The sequence below is a fragment of the Anolis carolinensis genome, chromosome 5 (assembly GCF_035594765.1).
Source record: "Anolis carolinensis isolate JA03-04 chromosome 5, rAnoCar3.1.pri, whole genome shotgun sequence".
Classification (NCBI taxonomy): Eukaryota; Metazoa; Chordata; class Lepidosauria; order Squamata; family Dactyloidae; genus Anolis; species Anolis carolinensis.
This window is the reverse complement of record NC_085845.1, coordinates 153,213,052-153,240,846: the sequence shown is the minus strand read 5'-3', so window position 1 is coordinate 153,240,846 and position 27,795 is coordinate 153,213,052. Positions and strand designations below refer to the sequence as shown.

The 27,795-nt window shown below is 41.3% G+C and overlaps 1 protein-coding gene across 2 annotated transcripts in view; it reads right to left on the bottom strand.

The window, feature by feature from the left end:
- The window catches only part of lgr5 (leucine rich repeat containing G protein-coupled receptor 5), a 100,436-nt gene extending 74,121 nt beyond the window's left edge, over positions 1 to 26,315 (bottom strand). The window contains exon 1 of one of the 2 annotated variants that reach the window (XM_062982614.1): positions 25,668 to 26,315. In XM_062982614.1, coding sequence (XP_062838684.1) covers positions 25,668 to 25,924 — 257 coding nt within the window. In that variant the 5' untranslated portion in view covers positions 25,925 to 26,315. The remainder of the gene's footprint in view (positions 1 to 25,667) is intronic. The other variant, XM_008110947.3, reaches the window with a different exon arrangement.
- Between the last annotated feature and the right edge of the window lie 1,480 nt (positions 26,316 to 27,795).

The following is a 27,795-nucleotide window of genomic DNA, read 5'->3' as shown; positions in this document are numbered from 1 at the left end:
GCTTACCCCATTCCCCAGATCTGAACTGCTGACCAGTGTGAATGTTGTAATTAATCACCTTTGTTAGCATTAGATGGCCTTTCCAGCCTCGCATCCTGGCCTGGGGGAAAATTTTGTGCAGAGTCGTTAGCTGTCCCTGATTGATTCCTGTCTGGAATTCTTCTGTTTTCAGAGTGCTGCTTCTTATTTACTGTTCTGATTTTGGAGTTTTTTAATACTGGTAGCCAGATTTTGTTCATTTTCATAGGTTCCTCTTTTCTGTTGAAGTTGTCCACATGCTTGTGGATTTCAATGGCTTCTCTGTGTAGTCTGACATGATAGTTGTTGGAGTGGTCGAGCATTTCTGTGTTCTCAAATAATATGCTGTGTCCAGGTTGGTTCATCAAGTGCTCTGCTATGGCTGATTCACACTGGTCTCCAACAGACAAGAGTTCTTCCCCCCACCCAGGAACTTCTACAGATAGTATAAACCTTCCTTGCTTAATTTCTCCATATCTCACAACCTCTGAGGATGCCTGCCATAGATTTGGGCCAAACGTCAGGAGAGAATACTTCTGGAACATGGGCGTACAGCCCGGAAAACATACAACAACCCTGTGATCCCGGCCATGAAAACCTTCGACAACACATACTTTGGAGTTTGTTGGAAGCTCTGAAGTACCTTAAGGCTTTGGGGCAGAATGGAAAGTCAGATAGGACTTGCACAAGGAAAGGGAATGGATCGTGCCAGTGTTGTTGCCACTGCCACTTCCTGCTAAGTACAGGGCTCCATCTGTGGCCTGAATGTCAGAATGGGGTGCCTATGAGGGGATTGTACCCCTCCTTCTTGCTAGTCACATGTGCAACCCATCTTGACATCAGCAGGGCACCCACAGTGGCCAGGAGCTTGGATGGAGTTCCATGGCCATCTAGGGGTGGTAACTACACAGAAGTTGACAGTCAAGTGGAGCAGATGGAGAATGGCTCCAGATTTAGTGTGAATGTGCAGGATCCTGGGATGCTCCAGGGCAGATGTACATCAGACTAAATATGGAACACCACATTTTTGTTCCTGGGTTAATAACAATAATATTTCTGAAAGTACTAACAGAAGTGTCATTTCATAAGCTAAAACTAAATCTGCTACTTCTTTGAGAGAGTTTGTTTTAATAGCTGGATGACCATATAATCCCTCATATATTGGGGGATTCATTTTAAAATTCATAATAATTTGCCAATACCTTCTGGTATGCCTGAAAAACCCAATGTCTGAAATAAGTTGTAGTGTTGGGATAGGGAAGAATGATGGCCCAGGGAGGTTCAGAGGTTTACAGATAGATGTGAAAGAGCCTCCAGGTTCAAGGGAGCAATGGCAGGAGAATGTAAAAGGATACACTGCTTCTCTTTCTCTACAGAGATCAGACAGCAATCAATGGATTTCCGTCACTCTTGGTTTTCCTTTGGATGACAGAAGAATGTAATATCGAAACAGACAACTGAATAGTCTGTAAAAGCTACACAACTGGTCTGGTTTTATTATATTAAGACATACACAAATGAAGATACTTAATTTCTATAAAAATAATTTGCTAACTCTCACTAAAGTTTATGAATAGATGTATACTGTATAACAAATACAACACACACACACACACACATATATATAACTATCTACCTAAAATAGGAGCTTGTTGTTACAGAGAGGAAAACTCACTGTGACTTGCCTGCAGAAACAGAATCATATCTTCTACTAACAATGATATCTGAGTGTGACAGTTTTTTATTTCTCAGGAAATGTAGGAAGCTTTGTTTTGATATTTTTAATGTCAAACGTGGTCTTCTGTTCTTCTCTCAACTCCTTTGATTTGAAAGATCACAGAGTTGAAACATGTACAATGAATGGCCTACAGAGACAGCAGCATTTACAAATATTTGGAGAGTGGGATACTGGATAATTATCAAGCTGTCCAACATCATATGTCCTTGTATTGCCTGACAGTATAATTTCCAGATTACCATATGCTTTGTGTCCTGTAGAGTGTACACCAATAAAGTCTGGTATTTATATTGCTCTTTGCAACTATCTGTTACATGGTATAGTTTTCATATTCTGAAACATATTATCCCATGTTTTGTCATTTCATTGGATTTAGTGCTGGCATTAGAAATGTTTACTTTTATTCTGATAACATAGCAAGTTCCTTAAAAAAGGAAATCAAATGCACACTTAATAAAAACAAATTTTGCCTGTTTTAAAACAATGCTAAATGATGTTATGAATGTATCGGCCACATTTAGTTTTTTTCTATATTAATTTCTGATATTGTTCAACTGGACATTTACATTTCAAATATGTATGCAGTGCATTTTTCTTGACTATGTTCTATGTCACTGTTGCACTTGTAACTGCAAATGTAAATTAAACCTCCATCTTTCTAATGGTGGATAAACTACAATGCAATGGCTGTATTCAAAGAAACTTGGCCCTGTCATGATCAAGCCACTGATGAATTAGGCCCTGTCATGATCAAGCCACTGATGAGTTAGATTGTTTTCATCTATGGAATGGTGGAGATAAGCAGGGTCATCCTAGTTAATGCCTGGATGGGATACTGTCACAAAATATCATATGTTGTAGGCTATAATTCAATGGAAGACAGGGGCAAACCACCTCTGAGTATTCCTTGTCAAAGGCCCCTTCTACACTGCCATATAAAATCCAGATTATCAGTTTTGAACTGGATTATACAGCAGTCTAGACTCATATAATCCAATTCAAAGCAGATAATCTGGATTATCTGATTTGATAATCTGGAGTATATGGCAGTGTAGAAAGGGCCTAAGAAAGCCTATGAAATTCATGTCAGCACTATAAATCAAAGGCAACTTGATAGCACATACACACATAATAGTATTTCCCCTTATCTGAGGTTTTAGTACCAAACTCAAGACAAAGAGGCTGGGGCCTTTGGAGTCAGAGGGAGGGATCTTTGGATATTACAAAAAAAAATTGTTTATAATATCCCAATCCTATTTCTGTGTCAGGAGATTTTGGAAATAGGCATGAATGAAGTGGGCCCAGAATTAAGGTAAAATACAACTGCCTAGTTCTACATTGTAGAATGAAGATAGTTTGCCATCACTTTGACTGCTATACCTCAATGCTTTCAGATTATGGGTATAGCAACTTTACAAGGACTTTAGTCCTTTCTGCTAAAGAGTTCAGATGCTTCACCAAACTACAAATCCCAGGACTCCATAGCATTGAGAATGGAAAACAGAATATTGGTGGGCCTTTCTGCCTGGAAGAAAGGGGTTGGACTAGATGGCCCTTGGGGGTCACCCTCCTACTCTATGAGTCTATGAAAATGTAGAATTGGTTAATAGTGGTTTCTATTGGTTAATATATGAGAGACATTCAATGAGATAGCTGTTGTGGCATTTTTAAAAACATTTTTGTCAAAACTTTAAAAAAATCCCTAAAATCAGTAGATGTATGAATATTTCTGAAAGTTAGGAGGATCACACATGCTATGGTTTTTTAAATTTTATCATGTCAGAAGCAAATTGAGAATACAGTTATAATGTATATGTATAGGAAAACCACAAACAAAGTTAAAAACTTAGCATTATACTAAATTTCCTTTGACCAGAAGCTTGTCACTTTGAATGGTGTCACATTGTATTAAATGATCTGCTCTTCTCCACACTTGGATGTCGTGGACTCCACTTTGTAGCCTCATTTCTTAAGATTGGCTTTGCATCTTGTGATACCAGATCACAGTCTGTTCAGTGCCTTCCAAGCCACCCAGTCATGCCTATGGTGATAGCTGGATATCCTTTATTGAAGATATCTCACATTTAAAAAAAATGAATTCATTCTTTCTTTCCCACATCCCTGAGATCTCTCTCTCTTCAGAGATCCAGAGAAGGACCGCAGTTTCCTAAGAGTTCACCTAATGGCATAAGATCAGAAGTTCTATATGTGCAGTGTTAGGAAAATCATAGTTTTCCATATTCATATTTTGGCAAGAGATGCACACTTCTACACCATATACTTGTGTTTGCTTACTGTGAGAGCATGAAAAACCTGCTTGTATGATGACAACTATTATAGCTTTATGTCTGAGCTGTTGAAGCCAAAAATCATTAAATCATTAACAAAAGAATTTAAATTTTGATTAATGTAGGCTGCTTCTGCACAATCATTTAATCTGAGTCAGGGTGTGGATTTAAGAGGCTTGAAGCGCCTACACAGGCACTCCATGAACTGGTTGGAAGCTTGGATGGAGTCCACAAAGATCATCTGAGTGTGCATCATCTGATCCGGGCCCATTTTTGCACGCCTCCTGAATACGAGTGGGTAGCTGAATAGCTGAAAAATGCAGCTAGATCCAGCCCAATTTGGGGGGGGGCTTCCTGGGCTCCCCTTGCTGTCATTTTTAGGGCTATCAGATTGAAAATTTCCACACTTGGAAAACACATCCACCATGTTTAGCCCACCAAGTTTCATAACATTTGGGTCATCTCCTAATTTTTAGGAATTAATTTTCTTTTTAGAGCACAGAGAGAAATATAAACAGAGATAATTTGTTAGCAAAGGAATGAAATTATAGGTAGGTCAATAACTAGGAAGTAACTTTCTGAGAATGAGGCTTTTCTGTTTGTTTGCTGAGATTATTATTATTAATAATAATTGTTAATCTTTTTAAAGTATTTTCTAAAGGAGGGGAGGAAAAAAAGAAGCTCAAGGATAACTCAAGAACCATGAAAAACATTTTTAAGAAAAGCACATCAAGAGCAAAGAGATGCTCTTTCTTCCTCCCAAGCCCCCAATTCCCCCCATCCAACCCGTCCTGCAATTTCCCAACTCCCAGTCCTACTAAATAAAAATAATCAAGAAAATAAAAAAGATTCAATGCTAGAGAGAGGCCAAGGCAAGCCAAGTCAAAAAATAAAGCTGAGAGCAAACGGCAAGTTAATCGGACTGAAGCACCTCTCTAGAGCCAGGATGCAACTGAGAGCAATGGAGGTGCTTCAGCATTAGCCCCATCCACACAAGTGCTCTGTATATTGCTTTTTTATTCCTGCTCTGCATTGTTTATACAGTGTTCAGCTTCAGTGGATTTTATGGCTTCATTCATGATTTCTGGGGAGGTTTTTTTACATGCTGTTTTTGGCTGGATGCATGTTGCAGGATGCATTGGAGGTGTACATTTGTAGACACCCTGACCTTGAGTCACATTCAAGTTAGATTTCAGTGCCTGTGAAAAAACAGCCCTTCATTCAGATCCTTTGGACCTTTATCTTGACTTTTTCACTACGAGATAAACACAAGCATTACTCATTCTGGGTAGAATTGCCAAAATTGCTTTCCCTGTATTAGCCCAAAATACTTAATTTCAGTGAACTGCATGCAGATCAGAAGACTACAAGACCCAGTGGCCATGAAACAAATAGCCAGCACTATTATACATGCTCCACACAAATGCTGCAATTCTCAGAATGCGGCAGCTGTGACTACTAAGAGGAAAATTACATATCACCCAAAATATTTCATACATCTCTAAAACACATGGATACATATTTGAGTATGATAGGCTATATGTAATGTAAGATCTTTAACCAGTAATTGACAGTTAGAAGTATGGAGAACAGGACAAAAAGTGAAAGATTGACTTAGGAAAAGACAAGTGTAGGCAGGAATTGTTGTGATGGGAGACAAAAGATAAGAGGTAGAACTAAAGAAGGTAAAGGACAGAGAATTTTAAAAAGACAAGAAAAAGAGCGATATGAAATCAGGAATTTAAAGCGAAAACAACCAAATGTCTAATAAGACCCGAAGAAGAAAGACATCTGTACCATATTTTTTCCTAATAATGGAACAATCCATTTGTTCCTCCAACCAAGTAAGGAATTTGCAGTGCAGCTTCAATCATTTAAATTAGGGTGAAGTAGCTCATTAATAGAACTGGGAAAGTTAACAGTAAGAGTAAAAGGCACAAAGTAGTAATCCTTTACTACCGTTTCAGTTATTCCAGAGGCGCAACATATCAAAACAGTTCAGTATTTCCTGACTTTGGCAGCTCCATCTGTTCAAGTCCTGATTCTTGTTTTGGTTTGAAAAACTTGAGAGAGGGAAGCGGGTAAGATGTGATGCCCCATGGGCCTTGTAGTCCTGTTCCTAGTGCTATCGTGGCAGATGAAGATGAAAACATGGGGTTTTCGCCGGTTCAACAAGAGCCGGAGTCCTTTCACCTGCCGGATGTTGATGTTTGTCCTCAAGAATTCAGTAAAACAGACCTTGGGCATTCCTCGCCTCCGTTTCCCAGGAGGGAATCTTACTCTAGAGACAGAGGAGTCAGAGAAGCAAATCGCAGGAGTTTACGGATCGCTGCCAAACAACAGGCTGATTAGGCCTGCTTCCCTTGGGAAATTCTAAGGAGTCTTGCATCTGGACAGAGTTGGGTTTTGCTTCTCGTTCCCTAGGAAAAGAGATTGTTGGCGGGAAAACGAGACCCAATATAGGTGTTTGACGCGGGAGATTCTTTGCGGAGTCAACAGAGCTGCTTCAGGAGTGAGATCGTGTGTGGACTTCATAACCCCAGTTCCTTGCTTCCCGGATCAAGAATTCAAGTACTGCTTGCTTTGCTGTTATCCACGGACCTTGTTCCAAGATTCACTGTTTGCCTTGTTTCTAGTCACGGACCTTGTCAAAGAACCAAGACTATTTCCAGCCTTGTTGTCAAGCTTCCTTGGACTTCTAAGACTCTGACATTTCCCCACACTATTGCTTGGCAATAGTGTGTGTTTCGGTATTGGATAAAAAACTTTGAACTCTAATATCATTTATTGGACAATACATTTTTGGACTATATTTGACCTCATTTGAAAGGTCTGCTTCTGAACTATATTCTTCACTTGTTTTTATTGCTTTTATGTATTTCCTTAATAAAGATATTAGATAAGAGATTGGCCTCCGTGTATGGTTCTTGGTGCCCAGCTGCCAGGGGTCTGACAGAAGATGAGAAGGAAGATCCTTAAAGATCCTCAGGCTACTTTCCCTTGGAGAATACATTGACACCTGGGAGACTTTGAAAGGTTGTGCCGCATTGCAAGTGCCCATTCTGAATATATATTTTTTGCAAAACATAAATTTGATCCAATATGCCCCCATGGTATTGGAGGTTAGACTGAACAATTTTAGGCTCAGTAATGGCTTTTTAAAAAAGGTTAATATTTCAGATTCATTTGGGGCAGTTGGTGTCCCACAAATGACCTATATGGGCCACAGGATACTTTCCCCATCCTTGTCTTAATGAGCCACACAGAAGCTTAACTGGAATTTACTGTGACATTTTAAATAACTTGGGAGAATTAACAGTTCTATATGACATACTCAATTTGGATGCAAATCCAATCTCTTTGAGTGGAAATGATTAACAACCAGAGCCATAAACAAGAATGGATGGGAATCACAGAGAATATGAAAAGATTGCTTCAGATTTGGATTGCAATTGTGGCAGCAAGGCTTTGAAAGACAAACCACATTGAAGAAAAGGCTCCGTTAACAAGGGAACAGTTGAAGAAAGTGTAATCTCAGCTGACATACTGACTGGGTAGGTCACTTCTATGCACGCGTTCCCTGCTGGAGTCAGGCTCCCTCTGTCAGGCCAATTGTCCTCTGCACTCAAAACACTAAGCCAAACTGAAGGTACCTTTCGCTCTGCCAGATCCTTGCATTTAACTAGTTGAAATAACACCCCGCTCCATCAGCATGCACATTTTCACACAGCAGTCACTCAGTCTCTCTCTCTCACACACACATATGAGTGTAAGGTCTTTTTAATGTACCTTCTGTTGAAAGGAATCCAGTCCTGAAAAAGAAACAGACATTTGGAAAACCAGTTTGGGGTTGTGTTTTAATTAAGTACAATCAGAATCAATTTTGAAAGGATTTTAAAAACATTTTATTGGCTTCTATATTGAGGAATACAGAGATTCTACAACGTATAATATATATAATGAGTAAACAGATAACAAGAAACAAACTAATCAATAAGAAACATGGCTTGAAGAGGTGAATTTGTCTCCATAAAATGCAGTGTCTGTCATTTGAAGGCATTTTAAAAATGCTAATTTCTATTTGCATCTATTTTCTCCTAAATTTGTGTTCAGGCTATTTACCAGGATCAAGAGTAACATCAATGTCCAGCAATAGAATTTTTTGGAACAATAATTATTGTAGTGGTAAGCTAGGCAACATACAGAATTTGAACTGGTTATCATTTCCTTCCTCCTTTTTATGTAAGCTTCAATTTTTCTTGCACTCTTTTATTTTTACATCTAAAATTCCCTTAAATTGCAGAATAATCTTAGGATGAATTTTTAAATACAGTAGAGTCTTACTTATCCAAGCCTCGCTTATCCAAGCTTCTGGATTATCCAAGCCATTTTTGTAGTCAATATTTTCAATATATTTTGGTGCTAAATTCGTAAATACAGTAATTACAACATAACATTACTGCATATTGAACTACTTTTTCTGTCAAATTTGTTGTATAACATGATGTTTTGGTGCTTAATTAGTAAAACCATAACCTAATTTGATGTTTAAAAGGCTTTTCCATAATCCCTCCTTATTATCCAAGATATTCACTTATCCAAGCTTCTGCCGGCCCATTTAGCTTGGATAAGTGAGACTCTACTGTATTTCCATTATGTTTATAAAGGCTTGGTCAATTTAACAATCTTTTTCTTAAAATTTTCTCATTAAGCATTACTAGAAATTGTGGGAATCCTTCGTTGTCTATTTCTTTTAGTTCTACAACTTGACTAAATGTCAGAAAATGTGATATATATGGTATCGTCCAATAGTCATGATAACTGTTCATAACACAACATTGCCATTCATCTTAGGGTGCTTCTAGATATAACTTAAACCTGGACTGAAGTGGGTTTAAAAAAGCACAACAGGCTCCGCATTTTTGGGCATGTCTGGAAGGGCCCTTAGAAAAGTTCAAACTAGGTTTGCCCCTCATATCCTGTAGGCCTTCATTATGCCTGAGACCTAGACAATATAGCTGTTATGTAGAGAGCTCTCTAAAATAGAACTTCTCCCAAGCAATATTGATCTGGCACTGGCAAGAATACAAATACTTGTGATCACCTGTGAATGGAAAATCTCAAAATAGGAGCAGTATATAGGCATGGAAAGAACAAAAATAATTGCCTGGGAGAGAGGTTGCTTTTAGGTTGCACATTAGAATATTCTTCTTCCTGTTTCATTGAATTATTTTGGGTTCATTCCAGGAATACCTAGTTTATGTGGTATAAAGCCATTACAAAGTTGCTTTAAGACATAACATAATAAATTACAACATCATACTTTACCAGCCTTAAATATTCCTTAAGTTCTTTCTTGAACTTACTGAAATTATTTCAAAATGGAGAATCAAACTTTATTGCTTTCCTCATTCCCATCAACTTAATGATTGTTGTTGTTACTGTTGCTAGTTGCCAACAAGTTGGCTTCCACTTGTAGGAAGCCCTATGAATTAGTAGGACTGCCAGATGTCTCTTATTTTAAGAGATGTTCTTTATTTAAAGGGTGGAAAGCTGGCACTTTATAGGATTGGCAGATATCTTGCCTATTTGAGTGTTGAAAAGTTTTTCCTATTGTATAAACAGAATAAGATAGTAAAAATCTCACATTGGGGCATGGGCTTTTCCTAAAAACAAATTTAAGAAGCATGTAATTTATGATGAGAACCATACATTAATTTTACAAAGAAAAGCACGGACAAATTGTTGAAGTGGGAATGATTGTATATAGAGTTGTTTAAATGTAATTGAGTCATGTGTGCAATGTGTACTGGAGATTGCATCATACACTGAGATTGCATCATATGCTGCTTACTATACCAGTGTGTAAAGGGTTAAGCTTGGATTGCATCAGACAGCAGAGGATGAGATAAATAGCCTCTACTTCCTATCTCTGTCCCTTCCCGTGTATGCCTGTGTGAGAGCTGTGTGTTGTCTTGTGGAATTCGTAAGTAAACATTTTAATAGATAACCGAAGACTGCAGCGTTGTTATTCATCCAGAGCTTCCTAGTCAGTGACTTCTGCTGCGTGTGCCTAGCAAAGCCACTTTGATACAAATTAACCAAAATAACTGTACTTTAATTTGGTATCAGGCGGTTTTCCTCCTCCGTTTCTACATACTTCAAAGAAGGTTCAAAGATGGACTACCATGGAGCCCATCAAACGATGCAGGACTGCTTCTGGTGGTTGCTCATGAGAAATTAAGCAGACGGTTGAGCTAGAAAAGGGAGATGATCCTGAATGATGGGGGTGAGTAAATTGTCTCCATGATGCGCTACACAAAGAAGACAATTCCCCTGACTTCCTGCCTCTCCCCAATTGGAATGAGGTTCTTAGATAGAACATAACAATTAAGAAGAATGTGTTCTAACCATACACACAACACACCATGAATTTTGACTCTCCCTTTCTGAGATCCTATAAACTAAGTTTACTCATGATCTTGCAAACTTGGGGCTGTTATTCCTTGATTGAGCCTATCCACCTGTAATTCCATCTTCCTCTTTTTGTTGTGCCTTCTACTTTAACAACCATTGTCTGCTTTTCCAATAAAACATAGGGATTACTCTGGGTGAAATCATCACATCACATGATGGGCCCCATTATAGATTCTGCAGACCCTTCCTCTTCATTATATCTCAAGATAACAACATGACAATATAGACTGGATCTACACTGCCATATAATCCAGATTATTAAATCAGATAATTCAAATTACAGTAGAGTCTCACTTATCCACCCATAATCGGGCTGGCAGAATGTTGGATAAGCAAAAATGTTGAATAAGGAGTGATTAAGGAAATGCCTATTAAACATCAAATTACATTATTGTTTTACAAATTAAGCACCAAAACTTAATTTTACAACAAATCGACAGAAAAAGCAGTTTAATACACAGTAACGTTACGTAGTAATTACTGTATTTACAAATTTAGCACCAAAACATCGCATGGTATTGAAAACAAACATTTGCTACTAACAAATGACTACAAATAAAGATAGAATTGCATAAAATGAACTTACAGTAACAACATTGTCGGAAATTAAATGTGTAAAAAGTTCAGTCCTAGAGAAACAGCTGTGGATCTGGGCAGGAGGCAGACTGCGTTGGATAATCCAGAATGTTGGATAAGCGAATGTTGAATAAGTGAGACTCTACTGGTATTATGGTAGGTTTGATCTATAGTCACAAACAAAAATCAACATCTGAAAAAATAAGGAAATTGAATTTTTATTTTGTCACAAGCATAGCTAAGATTTTAAGGAGAGAAAAGAAATGATCTCCTGCATTCATTGTTTACTCTTTCCTTCAAAAAGAGATAAGGCTTTCACATGGTAGAAAACTGCTTCAGAAACCTAATGGAAGTTCCACGTGTAAAGGATTTGCAGATCCTGGCTCTTATATTTTACTACAACACAGCGAGCAATAAGAAAGCACAATATATGCAACTGGGAAAAAGAGGTTTCTAATTTAATCTCAAAAGCATGTGGAATTCCCATTAGATCAACAGGAACTTATTTACTGTATATGTAGAGGAAACAATCATACTTTAAACACACTTCTGATATAGCTTGTAACAAAAATATGTTGTGATAGGTGAACTGAAGTTCACCTGAGGAACAATAATCAGAAACAAACCACATAGTTGATGCCTCTGCATTGTTAATTACTTTTATGATGTAACTATGTGGAATTAGGAGAAAAACAAAATATGGGCCAGCTAAAGGTAAGCATATACAAGAACCATCAGTTTCAATAAGAAAGAAAAGAAAGAAAAAGCAAAATTTTGACATCGTAATTAGTCAAACTTCAGTTTCAATCATATGGTAACATAGGGTAGAGTAACTGAATAATTTATTTATGCTAGATGACTGAGTGAATATATCCTTTCTGTAGTCTTCACTGCCATAAAGCACCTGCATTTTTTAAAAGAACTGAGAATCAACTTCCCATCTGCTACAGGAACCAATTACTAGAAAGCTACTTCTAAAACTTAAGAGGAAGTTCATAATTCTTTGTTCTTTGGTTTTTCAAGGTCAGTTCTGACCTATAAGTCTTGTGTGATTAATGCTAAAATCTTATCCCATTTACTTGGGAGTAAATCCCACTTAAATAAGTGAAATCAACTTTCTCTGTTTAATATATTTGTATATCCTCCTTAAACCCACAAATATACCTCCATATATTACTGGACTACAACTTCACTAATCTCTCGTATATGTTGGTTAGAGCAGATGGAACCTGGAGCCCACCAATTGCTGGAGAGCCACACATGCCCCCACTCCTGTTTTGGTTTCCACAGCAGCTATAAGCTGATCTATGCATCCTTACTTTTGGGTAAATATGCATCCCATTAGCCTATTGGTCACCATATATTATATCAAATAACTCTACAGCAAGAAAAGTAAATAGCATGCTTAATATCACAGGAAAAGTATAGTTGGTTGCATAACACATGGGGAAACACAGTAGCTTTTATACTTAGCTATAACTTGCTTATAAATGAGATACCTCTAAGTCCAATTTTCAGTTATTCCTATAAATTTTTTTTTATAAATTTGCTGAATTATTTGGGGCAGTTCAGATTATTGGTTTTTGAACATCTTAAAGCCGTGATTTATATTTTATGATGAAGTGCTACTGCAGCATACATGTACTGCCTATTCTTTTCATAATGTAGGATGTAACAACAGTGTTAATTGTTTAATATCAAATGCTATAAAATATATTTACTTCTATGCTTTTTCAAGCTTTTATTTATATTTTATTCATTAAAAATAACTTTTTCTAAGTAAAGTTCTTATCCACAGAGCATGAATATTTACCCTCAGTAAAACAAAAATATATTATTTTCAATAAAATGACAAACTTCCATACATAACTGTTAATAAAATAACTGATACACACAATATTTCAAAAATATAATCAGCATAACGGATTAGTACAAATAGTGCATGTAATGAAGCAATCCTGATATTACAACAATAAAACTTTCTAAATTTCAATTCAATTTGACGGAAACCAGTATTTCTCATAAAATAATACTCCAAAAATGAAAAATTCTATTTCTAGCCCAATGAATCATGTAGGAAAGAACATACATCATTGGAGTATGACCCTTGGCTAATGTTTTTACATTAGATGAATATCAATCAGTGGCTTAAAATGTGCAAGACAGTGTTGCAGCATCCCCTCCTGGTGCAGAAGAACAGTTTTCTACATTAACAAGTTTCAAAAGGGCCTCAGGTATCAACATCTGATACTTTATTATACCTAGGGGCTTATCTTTTCATGAGATAAGCTTCTCATAAAAATGATCACCATGAACAATGCCTTTGATCTTCCAATAAAAACTTCCAATATCTATAGATGGGAAGTTTGAAGGGGGATAGTCCATGCCAAGGAAACAAAACTTAGAGAACGTTTAGTTTTCAGAAATAACCTAAAAGTGTCAGACCTGGCTGTTACAAAACCCATGTGATGTACTTTTTTGCCTCACTCAGTAAATAACATAGTATTTAAGGTGTTGTTTTGTGTTTCTTTAAGTCACTTTCAACTTATGGTGACCCTAAAGTGAGTCTTTCATGAGGTTTTCTTGGCAAGATTTCTTCAGAGGTGACTACCATGGCCTTCCCTTGAGGCTGACTATGTGTGACCTCACCAATGGATTTCCATGGCCAGCGGGGATTAGAAACTCTGGTCTCCCAAGACTTCTAGTCAAACACTCAAACTGCTTCACTGAACCTCTGTATTGAAAATCCTATACCAAATCTGAGGGCGTACTTGAATAAGTCTCAAAGGTTCCAAGATAATAGTGTAATGCTATGCACATCAACTCAGAAGTCCCATTAAATTAAATGGGACTAACTCCTAAGTATGTATCTTTAGGATTACTGTTCAGTTACAATAATGCTCAAAGACATAGCCATGTTAGTCAGGAATATCACTTTGCAAAGATAACTTTTAGCACTAACTATGAAAAAATAATTGGTAGCATAAGTTTTCATCAACTAAGACTACTTCTTCAGATGCATGGAATGAAGTGCCTAGGAAAATACTTTTATATGAAGAATGTGTGGGTATTGGGATGAAATGACAGGTGATGTAGAAAAGAAAGCCACGATATGGAACACATTATGATGCTGATCAGAAACCAGAAAGAAGATATGATAAACTAGCCTTTATAATGCTGGGGTATAAATTAACATTATAATATATGTAGTGTGCAAGGAAACCATTCTTCCATTTCTCCTCTTGAGGGACTAGAGTTTGTGCATATGTCCCAGTTCATATATTCTGCTTCTCTTTTCAATCTTTGTAAAAAAAAAAATTGTTCAAGGACAGGACAGCTGTTCTGAGATCTGTGATAGAATGCCAAGGGAGACTAAAGTATTCTGACAATGGTTTTTGTGTATTTTTATTCCTAATATCTGATTCATGTCCATTTAGTGCAGAGACTGAGCTGCTTGCCCAATGCACAGTGCTAAACAACACTGTTGAAAGAACAAGTGATTACATGATGTGATTAAGTTCTGTGATGACTTCTCTAAGTAGATGCATAGGCAGAGTTGACATCTGGGTTTGTGACAAGATCTTGTAACCACCTGCCTATCCATGTTGCTGTCAGGGGTTCTATGCAGTCATAAACTCTTGTTCTTGTGTAAGTGACTCTATTAGTTCCAGTTAAGGTGTCCAAAAACACAATTGTAGTGGACTTCTACGTGAGCAACAAAACACACAGAGATTTTTGTTCTTTTCAAAATAAGCAGGACTGCTTTTCTTTCTTCTCTGTTGCAGCAACAAACTTTACAACTTCTACTTACTGCAGCAATTCTCCAAAATACCATCCTTCTCTCATCAACCCTCAAAAGTATTAAGTATGTACTATTGTATACTGCTCTCATTGCATGGACCACCATACCCTAATTAAAGTGGCTTAACTCTTTTACAGGTGGTTAGGCCTGCTATCACTTAGAAAATGCCAGGTAATATCCAAATCCTAACAGTTGTGATTCCTCCTGTAGATAAGTGTTTATTTGAGATTGGGAAGTTGTCTGTAGGCAAATAAAGGATTCGTATGCCATTTCTTGTCTTCTGACTGTTCGCCAAAAGATTAGTCTTGGGTACAAGTCTTTCCTTGTTGATTCGTTTTACGTCATGTGGTGGGTATTGTAACTTGAGGAATGCTTGTTGCAATTCCATGGGTTTGGCATCTTGTGGCTCTGAGCAGATATGATCATGTTGGAGTAGTTAGTATATTTTTGACGACTAGGTCTTACTATTGCACTGAAATACAAGATCTACTTTCTGAATACATACCAATCTGCTTATAGAAATGAAATATTGTTCACATTAAAGTTCTAGCTAACAAAAAAAATATAGTGACATGTATCTACAGTCATCAGAAAGCCAAAATTCTACTCCATAAAATGCTGTTTTCATTAGAAAAAAATGACAACAGACATACTGTTATGATTGAGCCTCATGGCTCTGTTACTGACAGACGTGGGCGTAAGACTCCTCGAGAGTCAGATACTCTCGAGGAGCGAGAGAGAAAAAGACTGCGAGACATATTTGCAGCACCATCTGACGAGGAGTCTTTCGAAGGGTTTACGGAGAGAATGGAGGAGGGGCTGGTTAGCTCAGAGGAGGATGAGATGGATTGGACTCGGGTAAGGGAGGAAGTGGGTGCCACTGGCCATGATGGGACAGAAGATGAATGGGGACCTTCAGGATTAGACCCATGGTTTAGCTGGAGGGATGGGACGGGATCCACAGCTGGAGATGCTGTTGGGCGTAGTCAGAGGTGTTCCAGCTCTGACGAGGAAAGTGATGAGGAAACGCCCGGGTTAAGGAGGACAGCTGACAGTGATGAAGATTTGTAACTGGCATAAAATGGGGCTTGGGAGCAATTGCAAATTGCGTTGGGCAAGGTAATCTGGGCAAACGCTTGGGATCCGTGTGTGTGTGGGACGCTTCCCTGAAGACTTGTGTGCTTTCCTGTGCTGTGACGTAAGTTGATTGGAATCCAGGGTCAGACGGCGGGAGGGATTGTGTGGGCATTTGTTTGTGCAAACCTGTGCTTACTCTTATTAGCTTGACCCTCCGTCGTCTTCTTGACGGACGCCATCTCCTGCTTTGAGAACTCGGACTGAACTGACCACGGCTTGTCTTCCCCCCTTCTTGGACTTGGAAAAACTACAAACGTCTGCTTCTGGCTTTGATCTACGGAACGGAACTGGTCTACTCAACTGCTACAATCCTTGGCTGATTTACTCGTGTTGGAGATCCTGTCTGCTGTGTGTGTGGGGGAGCGACGCAAGTTACTCTAAGCACAGTGTTGGCAGCAGAGAGGAATCTGCTGCCAATTAGTTGCATTCTTTGTATCTTTTGTTCCTTGGCTTTCGTTTCGTTTATACCCAGGCTGAAGCAAGCAGTTTGTTTTTACCCGGATTAAACTCCGGTTTAATCCGGTTTATCTTTTGAACATTTACTTTTGCCCCTTTTTGCTCCTAAAGGCAAAAACTGCCTGGCCCTTGTGTTTTACGGGCATTTTTGAGTTCTGTAATCCAATAAACTCTGTTACTTTGAATCTTGTGGCGTTCTGTCCTTGACAGATTGCCCAACGCCCATAAAAAGTTTATTGCAGCAATAAACCCGTCAGGAAGACGATGGATGAGTTAAGGGCCAAAGTAGACCAATTGCAAACGGCTTTTACCGTTATCCAAACAGCTCAGGCTGTGAAAGGACATGTTTTGACTCCTGAACGCTTTGACGGAACCAGGTGCAAGTTGCCAACCTTTTTGGCACAAGTGGAGCTTTATTTTTCTCAGCTCAGTGCTCATGCTTTTCCTACAGACACTAGCAAGGTGGCCTTTATTTTGAGTTTGTTGACCGGTCCCGCAGGACAATGGGCCACTAATTTAATTTTGGGAAATGACCCAGTCAAGGACAATTTGAATAATTTCAAAAAGTTGTTAACTGATACTTTTGGGGATCCTCTCCGCACGGAGAACGCTGGGTGGGCTCTGTATCGGTTGAAACAGGGAAAGGGGACTGTTTTGGATTACTTAAATAAGTTTAACCTGTATCGCCACCAGCTGGATTGGGGGGAAAATGCATTCATGCTTTTATTTACTGCCGGGTTAAGTGATATGCTCCAGGATGAATTAGCACGCTTGGAGCCGGCTGAAAGCTGGGACGCCTTAGTAGCTAAGGTGCTGCGTTTAGACGCAAGGTTCGAGGCTCGTAAACACTCAAAAGCAATGTGTGCGCCACCCATGCATGTAACCAGGGCACCTGTGGTGATGGGGGAAGAGCCCATGGAGCTTGGGGTCTTTAAAAAGCTGTCTACAGAGGAAAAGAGCCGTAGGAGGCAGCTGGGCTTGTGTTTGTACTGTGGGAATGCTGGGCATTTTGCCAAAAATTGTAATGTGAAACCTTCCCAGCTTTCGGGAAAAGGCCAGCCCTAGTGCGACGTGAGTCCAACGCACTAGGGCTCCTCAAGCAGTCAACTGAGGGGAGGAAGCATGTTTTCGTACCCATTACATTATCTGTTGGGGGAAGGGAACTTGTTTCTACTTTGGCACTGCTGGACTCAGGGGCTACGGTCTCCTATGTAGATATTGAGTTTGCTAAGAAGCATGGCATTCCTAGAGTGCGCAAGGCATGCGACGTGTGGGTGGAAGGAGCAGATGGGAGACTGCTGGAGACTGGGGTGGTTAACCATGAAACCTCAGCAGTAACGTGGGAGGTGCAGGGAGTAACGGGAACGTTTGTGTGGGATATTACGAGCTTGCCTAGATATGATGTGATCCTGGGGATGGATTGGCTAGCTGTAGTAAACCCACAAGTAGATTGGGCAACACGTAAAGTGATCTTAAAGAGGCAGGATTGTTGCACTCTAAATGTTACTCATTCTGATATGGAGGGAGTGCCTGCTGAGTATGGGGAGTTCTCTGATGTATTTTGTAAAAGAGAAGCGGACAAATTACCACCGCACAGGCCATATGATTGCGCCATCAAGTTGGCAGAAGGTGCGAAACTGCCAGCAGGGAGGCTGTATGCCTTGACTGTACCGGAAAGGCAAGCTTTGCGGGAGTTTCTAGATGAAAATTTAGCCAAGGGGTTTATTCGCCCATCTAGTTCTCCAACTGCGGCACCGGTATTCTTTGTAGCCAAAAAGACTGGGGAACTTAGGTTGGTCTGCGATTATCGGATCCTAAACAAATACACCATTCGGGATAGGTACCCGCTGCCTTTAATCTCGGAACTGTTATCAAGGGTGCAAGGGGCTAAGGTCTTTACCAAGCTTGACCTGCGGGGGGCCTATAACTTAATCCGTATACGGGAAGGGGATGAATGGAAGACGGCATTTAACACGTGTTTCGGATGCCACGAGTTCCGAGTCATGCCTTTTGGGCTTTGTAATGCTCCTGCGGTATTCCAGAGGTTCATGAACGATGTGTTCAGGGACCTAATTGACCAATTTTTAGTGATTTATTTGGATGATATCTTGATTTTTTCTAAGGACGAGAAAGAACATCGTCAACATGTCAAGCAGGTTCTGCACCGACTGCGGGCTAATGGGCTTTTCGCCAAGGCTTCCAAGTGCGTCTTTCATGTGCCTGAAGTGGAGTTCCTAGGTCATGTAGTGTCAGGTAGGGAACTTAAAATGGACCCACATAAGGTTGACGCCGTCAACTCATGGCAGGAGCTGAAGACTAAGAAGGATGTACAAAGGTTCTTGGGTTTCGCTAATTACTACCGGGAGTTTATTCCGAATTTTGCAAAGCTCACGGTACCTTTGACGCAGCTTCTGCGCAAGAAACAGCCATTTGTGTGGGGGCGGGAAGCTCACGAGGCGTTTCTACAACTAAAGTCTAGTTTTCAATCGGACAACATACTAACCCATCCTGATGTTGACAGACCGTTCGTGGTAGAAGCGGACGCTTCTAGCTACGCGTTGGGGGCTGTATTGTCTCAGAAGGATTCCTCAGGGACCTTGCGTCCCTGTGGATTTTACTCGCGGCAACTAACACCCTTCGAGCAGAACTATACCATATGGGAGAAGGAGTTGTTGGCGATTAAGGTGGCGTTTGAGGTGTGGCGGCACTGGCTTGAAGGGGCACGGCACCAGATCGTGGTCAGATCTGATCACAAGAACTTAGAGCACTTGCAAACAGCAAAGAAGTTAAACCAGCGTCAAATCCGCTGGGCTTTGTTTTTCTCCAGGTTTAACTTCAAGGTGCAGTTCGTGGAGGGGAAGGCAAACTTGCGGGCCGATGCTTTATCCCGCAAGCCGGAATTTAAGACCAATGAGCAGGTAGTATGTCAGACCATCTTGCCTACTGCCTCTCTGTGTGTTGTAGATAATGAGCTTGGGTTACATGACCAGATCCTTGAGGCTCAGAAGGATGATGTGTGGACTCAGGAGCAACTGATGCTGCTCTCTGCAGGTAACCGTACCATACTGCCGCATCTCCAGGATCAAGACGGGGTATTGGTGCGTAGGGGGCAGGTTTACGTACCAGTAGGGACCCTCAGGTTGGAGGTGATTAGAGCCCACCATGACGAACCCATGGCTGGGCACTTTGGCAGGTTCAAGACCGTACAGCTTATCACCAGGAGCTACTGGTGGCCAAAGATGCGGCAAGACATTCTGCGCTTTTGTGACAGCTGCGCCGTTTGTCAGCAGAGTAAGACGCCTGTTGGGCGCCCTAGAGGGTTGTTATCGTCTTTACCTGTTCCGGAGAGGCCATGGCAAATCATTTCCATGGATTTTATTTCAGATTTGCCTAAGTCTGGGGGTTATACTTGTATTTGGGTGGTGGTGGATTTATTTAGTAAACTGGCTCATTTTATTCCTTGTTCAACCATTCCGGCGGCCCCTACGTTGGCCTTACTATTTACAAAGCACATCTATCGTTTGCACGGAGCACCCGAGGTGATTATTTCAGATAGGGCTCCGCAATTTGTGTCACGCTTTTGGAAACACTTCCATGAGTGTTTGGGGACTAAGTTAAACGTGTCTTCAGCTTTCCATCCGCAAACGGATGGACAGTCGGAACGGGTTAATGGGCTCTTAGAGCAGTATCTGCGTTGTTTTTGTTTAGATCAACCCACGGCTTGGGTAAAGTGGTTACCGGTGGCGGAATTTGCTTACAACAATGCGGTGCACACGTCTAGTCAGCATACGCCATTTGAGCTAACTTATGGTTTTCACCCACGGGGAGGTGTGGCGCCGTCGACCAATGTGGTCTCTTCGGACCCTGTGTACCGCTCTTCGGAAATGGCTGCATTGCATGATGTTGCCCGTCGCTTACTGTTGGAAGCTAAGGCAACGCAGAAGACTCAGGCTGACCGCCACAGGCAGGCAGGGGAGGAGTTGGAAGAAGGGGATTTGGTGTGGTTATCTTCCAAACATATTAAACAGGCTGGGGGAAAGTTTGCGCCTCGGTATTTGGGTCCCTTTCCTATCGTTAAAAAGATTTCTTCTGTTGCGTTTCGTTTGCGTTTACCGTCTAGTTTAAAGGTCCATCCAGTCTTTCATCGTTCGCTGTTGAAACTTGATACCTCTAGTCGTCGTGGTGCTATAGCGGAGGGTATCACTGCCACTTCTCCGCCATCGGGGGAGGAGGCCTTTGTGAGAGGGGATAGTGTTATGATTGAGCCTCATGGCTCTGTTACTGACAGACGTGGGCGTAAGACTCCTCGAGAGTCAGATACTCTCGAGGAGCGAGAGAGAAAAAGACTGCGAGACATATTTGCAGCACCATCTGACGAGGAGTCTTTCGAAGGGTTTACGGAGAGAATGGAGGAGGGGCTGGTTAGCTCAGAGGAGGATGAGATGGATTGGACTCGGGTAAGGGAGGAAGTGGGTGCCACTGGCCATGATGGGACAGAAGATGAATGGGGACCTTCAGGATTAGACCCATGGTTTAGCTGGAGGGATGGGACGGGATCCACAGCTGGAGATGCTGTTGGGCGTAGTCAGAGGTGTTCCAGCTCTGACGAGGAAAGTGATGAGGAAACGCCCGGGTTAAGGAGGACAGCTGACAGTGATGAAGATTTGTAACTGGCATAAAATGGGGCTTGGGAGCAATTGCAAATTGCGTTGGGCAAGGTAATCTGGGCAAACGCTTGGGATCCGTGTGTGTGTGGGACGCTTCCCTGAAGACTTGTGTGCTTTCCTGTGCTGTGACGTAAGTTGATTGGAATCCAGGGTCAGACGGCGGGAGGGATTGTGTGGGCATTTGTTTGTGCAAACCTGTGCTTACTCTTATTAGCTTGACCCTCCGTCGTCTTCTTGACGGACGCCATCTCCTGCTTTGAGAACTCGGACTGAACTGACCACGGCTTGTCTTCCCCCCTTCTTGGACTTGGAAAAACTACAAACGTCTGCTTCTGGCTTTGATCTACGGAACGGAACTGGTCTACTCAACTGCTACAATCCTTGGCTGATTTACTCGTGTTGGAGATCCTGTCTGCTGTGTGTGTGGGGGAGCGACGCAAGTTACTCTAAGCACAGTGTTGGCAGCAGAGAGGAATCTGCTGCCAATTAGTTGCATTCTTTGTATCTTTTGTTCCTTGGCTTTCGTTTCGTTTATACCCAGGCTGAAGCAAGCAGTTTGTTTTTACCCGGATTAAACTCCGGTTTAATCCGGTTTATCTTTTGAACATTTACTTTTGCCCCTTTTTGCTCCTAAAGGCAAAAACTGCCTGGCCCTTGTGTTTTACGGGCATTTTTGAGTTCTGTAATCCAATAAACTCTGTTACTTTGAATCTTGTGGCGTTCTGTCCTTGACACATACATGATAGCAATGATACAATACACCATACAAATACAATTTGCCAGAATCTGGACATAATCATAACCAATTCTATATCCCAATCTCATTATTATGATAAAGAAGAACATAAAACAATTCAAGGTTTTTGCTTTTGTAACAGCATTTATGTTGCATATCACTGCAAGAATGTTAAACCACCACTTTCCTATTCATATATTTATTCTCTGCCATTGAGTCAGTTATGGAAACATGCAATACAAAACTTCAAGTTGGGTGCACATTTACATATCAAACATTATATAATATGGCTGCTTCCTATTCAAACACTGTATTTAGTGCTTTTGACTTCCTTACTAGCATTCAAATTGTCATTGTTGTGTTTGGATCATCATTCCAATGTACAACTATCCAACTAGAAGTCCCCAAACCATCCTGTCCAAGACAAACAATCCTGTCCAAGACAGAGTATATTACTTTTCCAAAGATGCAAACAGCATTTACCAGCATTGATGAGCACCTTCTGTATTTTAAATCTTTGAGTCTAGATATAAAAATTGGTTAAATATTAAATAAAATGTTGTAGTTCAAAGCCAATTCTTGGGAAGCAAAGATGAAGTCAGCATCCTTCTGACCCAATCAAATTTTTTAAAATAAATTTCTTTGTTCACAATAGAACATACATATCATATAGCATATTAGGCAACTTTATCTGATGGATTTTAAATAGATAATATTACAACAGTGACCATTCATGTCATATATTTAATTTTCCAATGTACGGATGTTCAAAATGTGATTATTATTATTGGGAACTGATACACTTCATATTCTTTTATGGAATATACAAATCTGCATTCTGTGAAGTCTGTTGTAACTCTCTTCTAAGTATTATTTGCATCTTAAGTGGATTTGCCTCTGATTTGATATGCTTGTTTGCACAACAGCTTAAACTATACCAGAATAAAGCAAAGATTATCCAATGTACACGAAGTAGAATTCTATAGCCGATCATGGCCTTCCTATACACACACAGAAATTCATGTAAGATAGCAACAGGTTATAGGTTAATTCCTACAAGAAAGTGCTTTTCTGTTTAGATATGAAGAGAATCTCTCAACTGTATCTTTCCACCAACGCTCTCTAAACCTACCATGCTGTAACATCCCTTTCCCTTGTGACGAAACAGTTGCTGCATTAGAGAATACCATAAAGATACAATACAAATTGGCCATAACCACAGAAATCATAATAAACCCATTCATTTGATCAGTTGTTTCCTGCAAAGGGCAGGATTTTTTGTTACCACCAACAAATCTCTGGGAGTTTACAGACCTAAATCATACCACCAACACTTTGGGAGTTTACAGACCTAAATCATACCTCCCAATGTGCATAAATACAACATGCATGTTTCCTAAAATACTACATATGTAACCTTGCAATGTATAATGTGGAATACACATTGATAATATTGCAGACATGTAGTGAATTAGCGCCGTCTCAGGAACTGTCTGCAGTGCTATCACTGAACAGTGTCATAGCCTGGAAACAATAATGTGCAACGTTGTTGCAGATATGGATATGGACATGGATAATGCTTACTCCTAACGAATTCAAAAAATATTTATGGCATAGCACATGGAGGTGGTTAAATGCCCCATTCTCTCCTTTAAAAGTTGTGCAAAGTGCCAAGGGCTGCATCAGGTCCATGATGTATCGGTATTTTTGTTTGAAGTGCAAGAGCAAAGCATCAGCAAAACTGATTCTAGAACATTGGAAGGGGGGTTACTATATGACTCTTCTTCTCACCCATAGTGTAGTGAGGAAAAGGCTGTCGGATCTCCCTAATTTTACAAAAGTATCTTCTATGTCCAGATCATCCCTGTGGCACAGCTGCATCTTGTCATGCAGAACTTCCCTGTTCCCTTACAACAGATTCAATTTTCACAGCACATATCTAAAGTAGTAGACAACCCTGAATGTGTTAATATGAAAAAGGTGTTCTTGAAAGCTGTTTAAAAAAATAGATGCTTCTGTCAAGTTTTTAGATGCCCTTGCAGTTCTCAATAAATATTTGAGATAAACAGAGTGTACAACTCTTGCTTAATTACAGAATCATCTATATAGGTGGAGTATCCCTTATCCAGAATTCTGAAATGCATTCAATTTCCCACATGGATGGCTGAGATAGTGGCACCTTTGCTTTCTGGTGGTTCCATGTACATAAACTTTGCTTTATATGAAAAATGAATAACATACGGTCTATAAAATTATCTTCAGGCTGTGAGTGGAAGGTGTATATGAAACATAAAAGAAAGGTCTCATCTCCCAGGTATCTCATTATGTATAAGTAGATATGGTAGAATTTCAGTTAGCCAGCCTCCTGGGAATTGGCAGATGCTAGATAAATGCTTTGGATTTATCTGAGGATGCCTACCATAGATGTGGGTGAAATGTCAGGAGAGAATGCTTCTGTAACATTGCCATACAGCCCAGAAAACTCACAGCAACTCAGTGATTCCAGCCATGAAACCTTTAACAACACATGCTTTGGATAGTTGAATTTCTATGTAACTCCAGCCAAACATATATAAATATATATGCTTTGTATAGCATAGGAAGCATTCTCTCCTGACATTTTGCCCACATCTATGGCAGACATCCTCAGAGGTTGTAAGGTCTGTTGGAAACTAGGCAAGTGAGGTTTATATATCTGTGGATGGTCCAGGGTGGGAGAAAGAACTCTTGTCTGTTTGAGGCAAGTGTGAATGTTGCAATTAGTCAGCTTGATTACCATTAAATAGTCTTGCTTCTTCAAAGCCTGGCTGCTTCCTGCTGGGGGCATTCTTTGTTGGGAGGTGTCAACTGGCCCTGACTGTTTCTTGACTGGGATTCCCTTGTCTTCAGAAATCCTGGTCCACTCTAACCACCACGTCAGACTTCACAGAGAAGCCATTGAAATCCACAAAACATATGGACAATTTCAACAGAAAGGAGGAAACCACGAAAATGAACAAAATCTGGCTACCAGTATTTAAAAAAAACTCTAAAATCAGGACAATAAATAAAGAACAACACTCAGAAACAGGGGGATTCCAGACAGGAATCAGAGCCAGCTAACACCTCCCAACAAAAGATTCTTCCAGGAGTAATAAGCCAGGCCTTGAAGCTGCAAGGCTATTCAATGCTTTTTTTTCGTGTCTGGAGCAACCAGAGTTGCTTCTGGAGTGAGAGAATTGGCCGTCTGCAAGGACGTTGCCCAGGGGACGCCTGGATGTTTTGATGCTTTACCATCCTTGTGGGAGGCTTCTCTCATGTCCCCGCATGGAGCTGGAGCTGATAGAGGGAGCTCATCCACACTCTCCCCGGGTGGGATTCGAACCTGGCAGCTTTCAGGTCAGCAACCCAACCTTTAAGTCATGAGGTTTTTATGCCCTAGGGCAGGCATGGGCAAACTTGGGCCCTCCGGGCGTTTTGGACTCCAACTCCCACAATTCCTAACAGCCTGCTGTTAGGAATTGTGGGAGTTGGAGTCCAAAACGCCCGGAGGGCCCAAGTTTGCCCATGCCTGCCCTAGGCCATCGGAAGCTCCTGTATTCAATGCTAATGCAGTGTAGATCAAGTAGGCACTTCCCAACTTCCTAACTATCTATAACTTTGCAGAAGCATCTCCAACCTCGACATCATCTCTCCCTGCGGCCAGGCTGCGTCTTGTCATAAGGAGTTGCCCTGCTCCCTTGTCAACAGACCCATATCCCCGAGTATGGCGAGGAGGAGGAGGAGGACTCACAGGTAGGAGGTGAAGAGGCTGAGGTTGGCGGGGACGCCGTCCAGGCCCCGGTCGGCGCAGTCCGCTCTCCAAAGCGTGGCGTCGGGCTCGCAGTGACAGGCGGCCGGGCAGCTCCGGGGCCGCTTCCCCGACCAGCCTCCGCCTCCCGCTAAAGCTGGGGAAGGCAGCCGGCCGGAGCCCAAGAAGCCCAGGAGGGCGAGAAGCAGCATGGTGCCGCGCGGGAGGAAGGCGGCTCTCCTGGAAAGGGAGACTGGCATGCCTGCCCTTCAGAAACGCCGCCAAAGAGAGTCCAGAGAGAGAAGACCGAGGAGTGCTCTTGCCCGCGTCGTCGACGTTCTGGTGGCTTCAGGAGACTGAGCTTCCCCCGCCTTTGCTGGCGCGCTTTTGCTCCTCTTCTATCCGCATCTCGCTTCGCGCGCCGTTTTTAAAGAGCCCGACTCCGAAACGCGTCCTTGTTGCCGCCCCTAAATGCCCTCTCTTTCTCTCACCCCCCCCCCCTCCCGCGCTTCTTATTTCCCCGAGGGTGGGTTCAAACGGGCGGGACAAAGCCGCCGAAAGAGGCGGAGCTCTTCCACCCGAAGAGAAGAGCTTCAAGTCTCCCGGGCTAACGAAGTGGTCAGCGGCTCCTTTCGCTTCATACCTCTCTACGGGCGTGTGTATGTGTGCGCATGCGCATCTCACCTGTCGCACTTCCCGTCTTTAGTTAGCAGCCCTATCCTAACTCAGGTGGCTCCCCTCTTTTTCCCGCCCTTTTTACCTCCAGCAGAGATGCTGCGCTTTAAGCCAACAGGTGCAGCCTGGGGCCCTTCCAAACAGCAATATAACCCAGAATATCAAGGCAGATGATCCACAATATCTGCTTTGAACTGGATTATCTGAGTCCACACTGCGACATAATCCAGTTCACTGTGATTTTTGCAACCAGACTGATATTTTTTCGTGTCAAGAGCGACAGTTGGCATCTGCAAGGACTTTGTTTAGCCTGCAGAAGAGAAGGCTGAGAGGAGACATGATAGCCATGTACAAATATGTGAGGGGAAGTCATAGGGAGGAGGGAGCAAGCTTGTTTTCTGCTGCCCTGGAAACTAGGACACAGAACAATGGCTTCAAACTACAGGAAAGGAGATTCCACCTGAACATCAGGAAGAACTTCCTCACTGTGAGAGCTGTTGGACAGTGGAACTCTCTGCCCCGGACTGTGGTGGAGGCTCCTTCTTTGGAGGCTTTTAAGCAGAGGTTGGATGGCCATATGTTGGGGGTGATTTGAATGCAATTTCTTGCTTCTTAGCGGAGGGTTGGACTGGATGGCCCATGAGGTCTCTCCCAACTCTACTATTCTATGATTCTATGCCCAGATGTTTTGATGTGTTTTACCATCATTGTGGGAGGCTTCTCTCATGTTCCCACATGGGGGGCTGATAGAGGGAGCTCATCCATACTCTCCCAGGAGTAGATTCGAACAGGCAACCCAATCTGCAAGTCATCAGACCTGCCAGCACAAGGGTTTAGCCAGGAACCCCCTGTGGCACAGTGGGTTACCATATCTATATATCTATATCTGGTTGGTGCTCTTTAGTTGTTACCCCATTTGGGTCTCCAGATGTTATTGAACAACAACTCACATCACTTTTGATTATCTGCCATGTGAACTGGGGATAATGGGAATTGCAAGACAACAGCACTTGTGGCTCTGAGGTTGGGGAAAGGTTAAAGGACATTGTGAAGTCAGACATCATATCCACAAGCTTTGTATCTAAATTCAAACCCCATCATCCTGACTAAACAAAACAAACTTAAGCCTTCCGGATGTTACTGTATCACTGCTCCCATCAGCTCTAGTCATTACGTTCAATGATGAGGAATATAGGAGTTGTAGTCCAGCATCTGGAGGCCACATAAAATGACATGAGAAGGCAGATTTGGCCCATGAGCCTTGAGTTTGACTCATGTGAGTTAGTTAAAGGTACAAGACTCCCATGAAAATGAAAAACCACAAATAAATAACCAATTGCATTGGTTGGCTTGGAAACTCCCATAGAATAATTCTTTCTAGAAATCTCTAAGTCCTCAAGCATGACTGGGAGAAGTTAACCTCACAGTTACACAGGAGGATTCCTAGACAGAATAT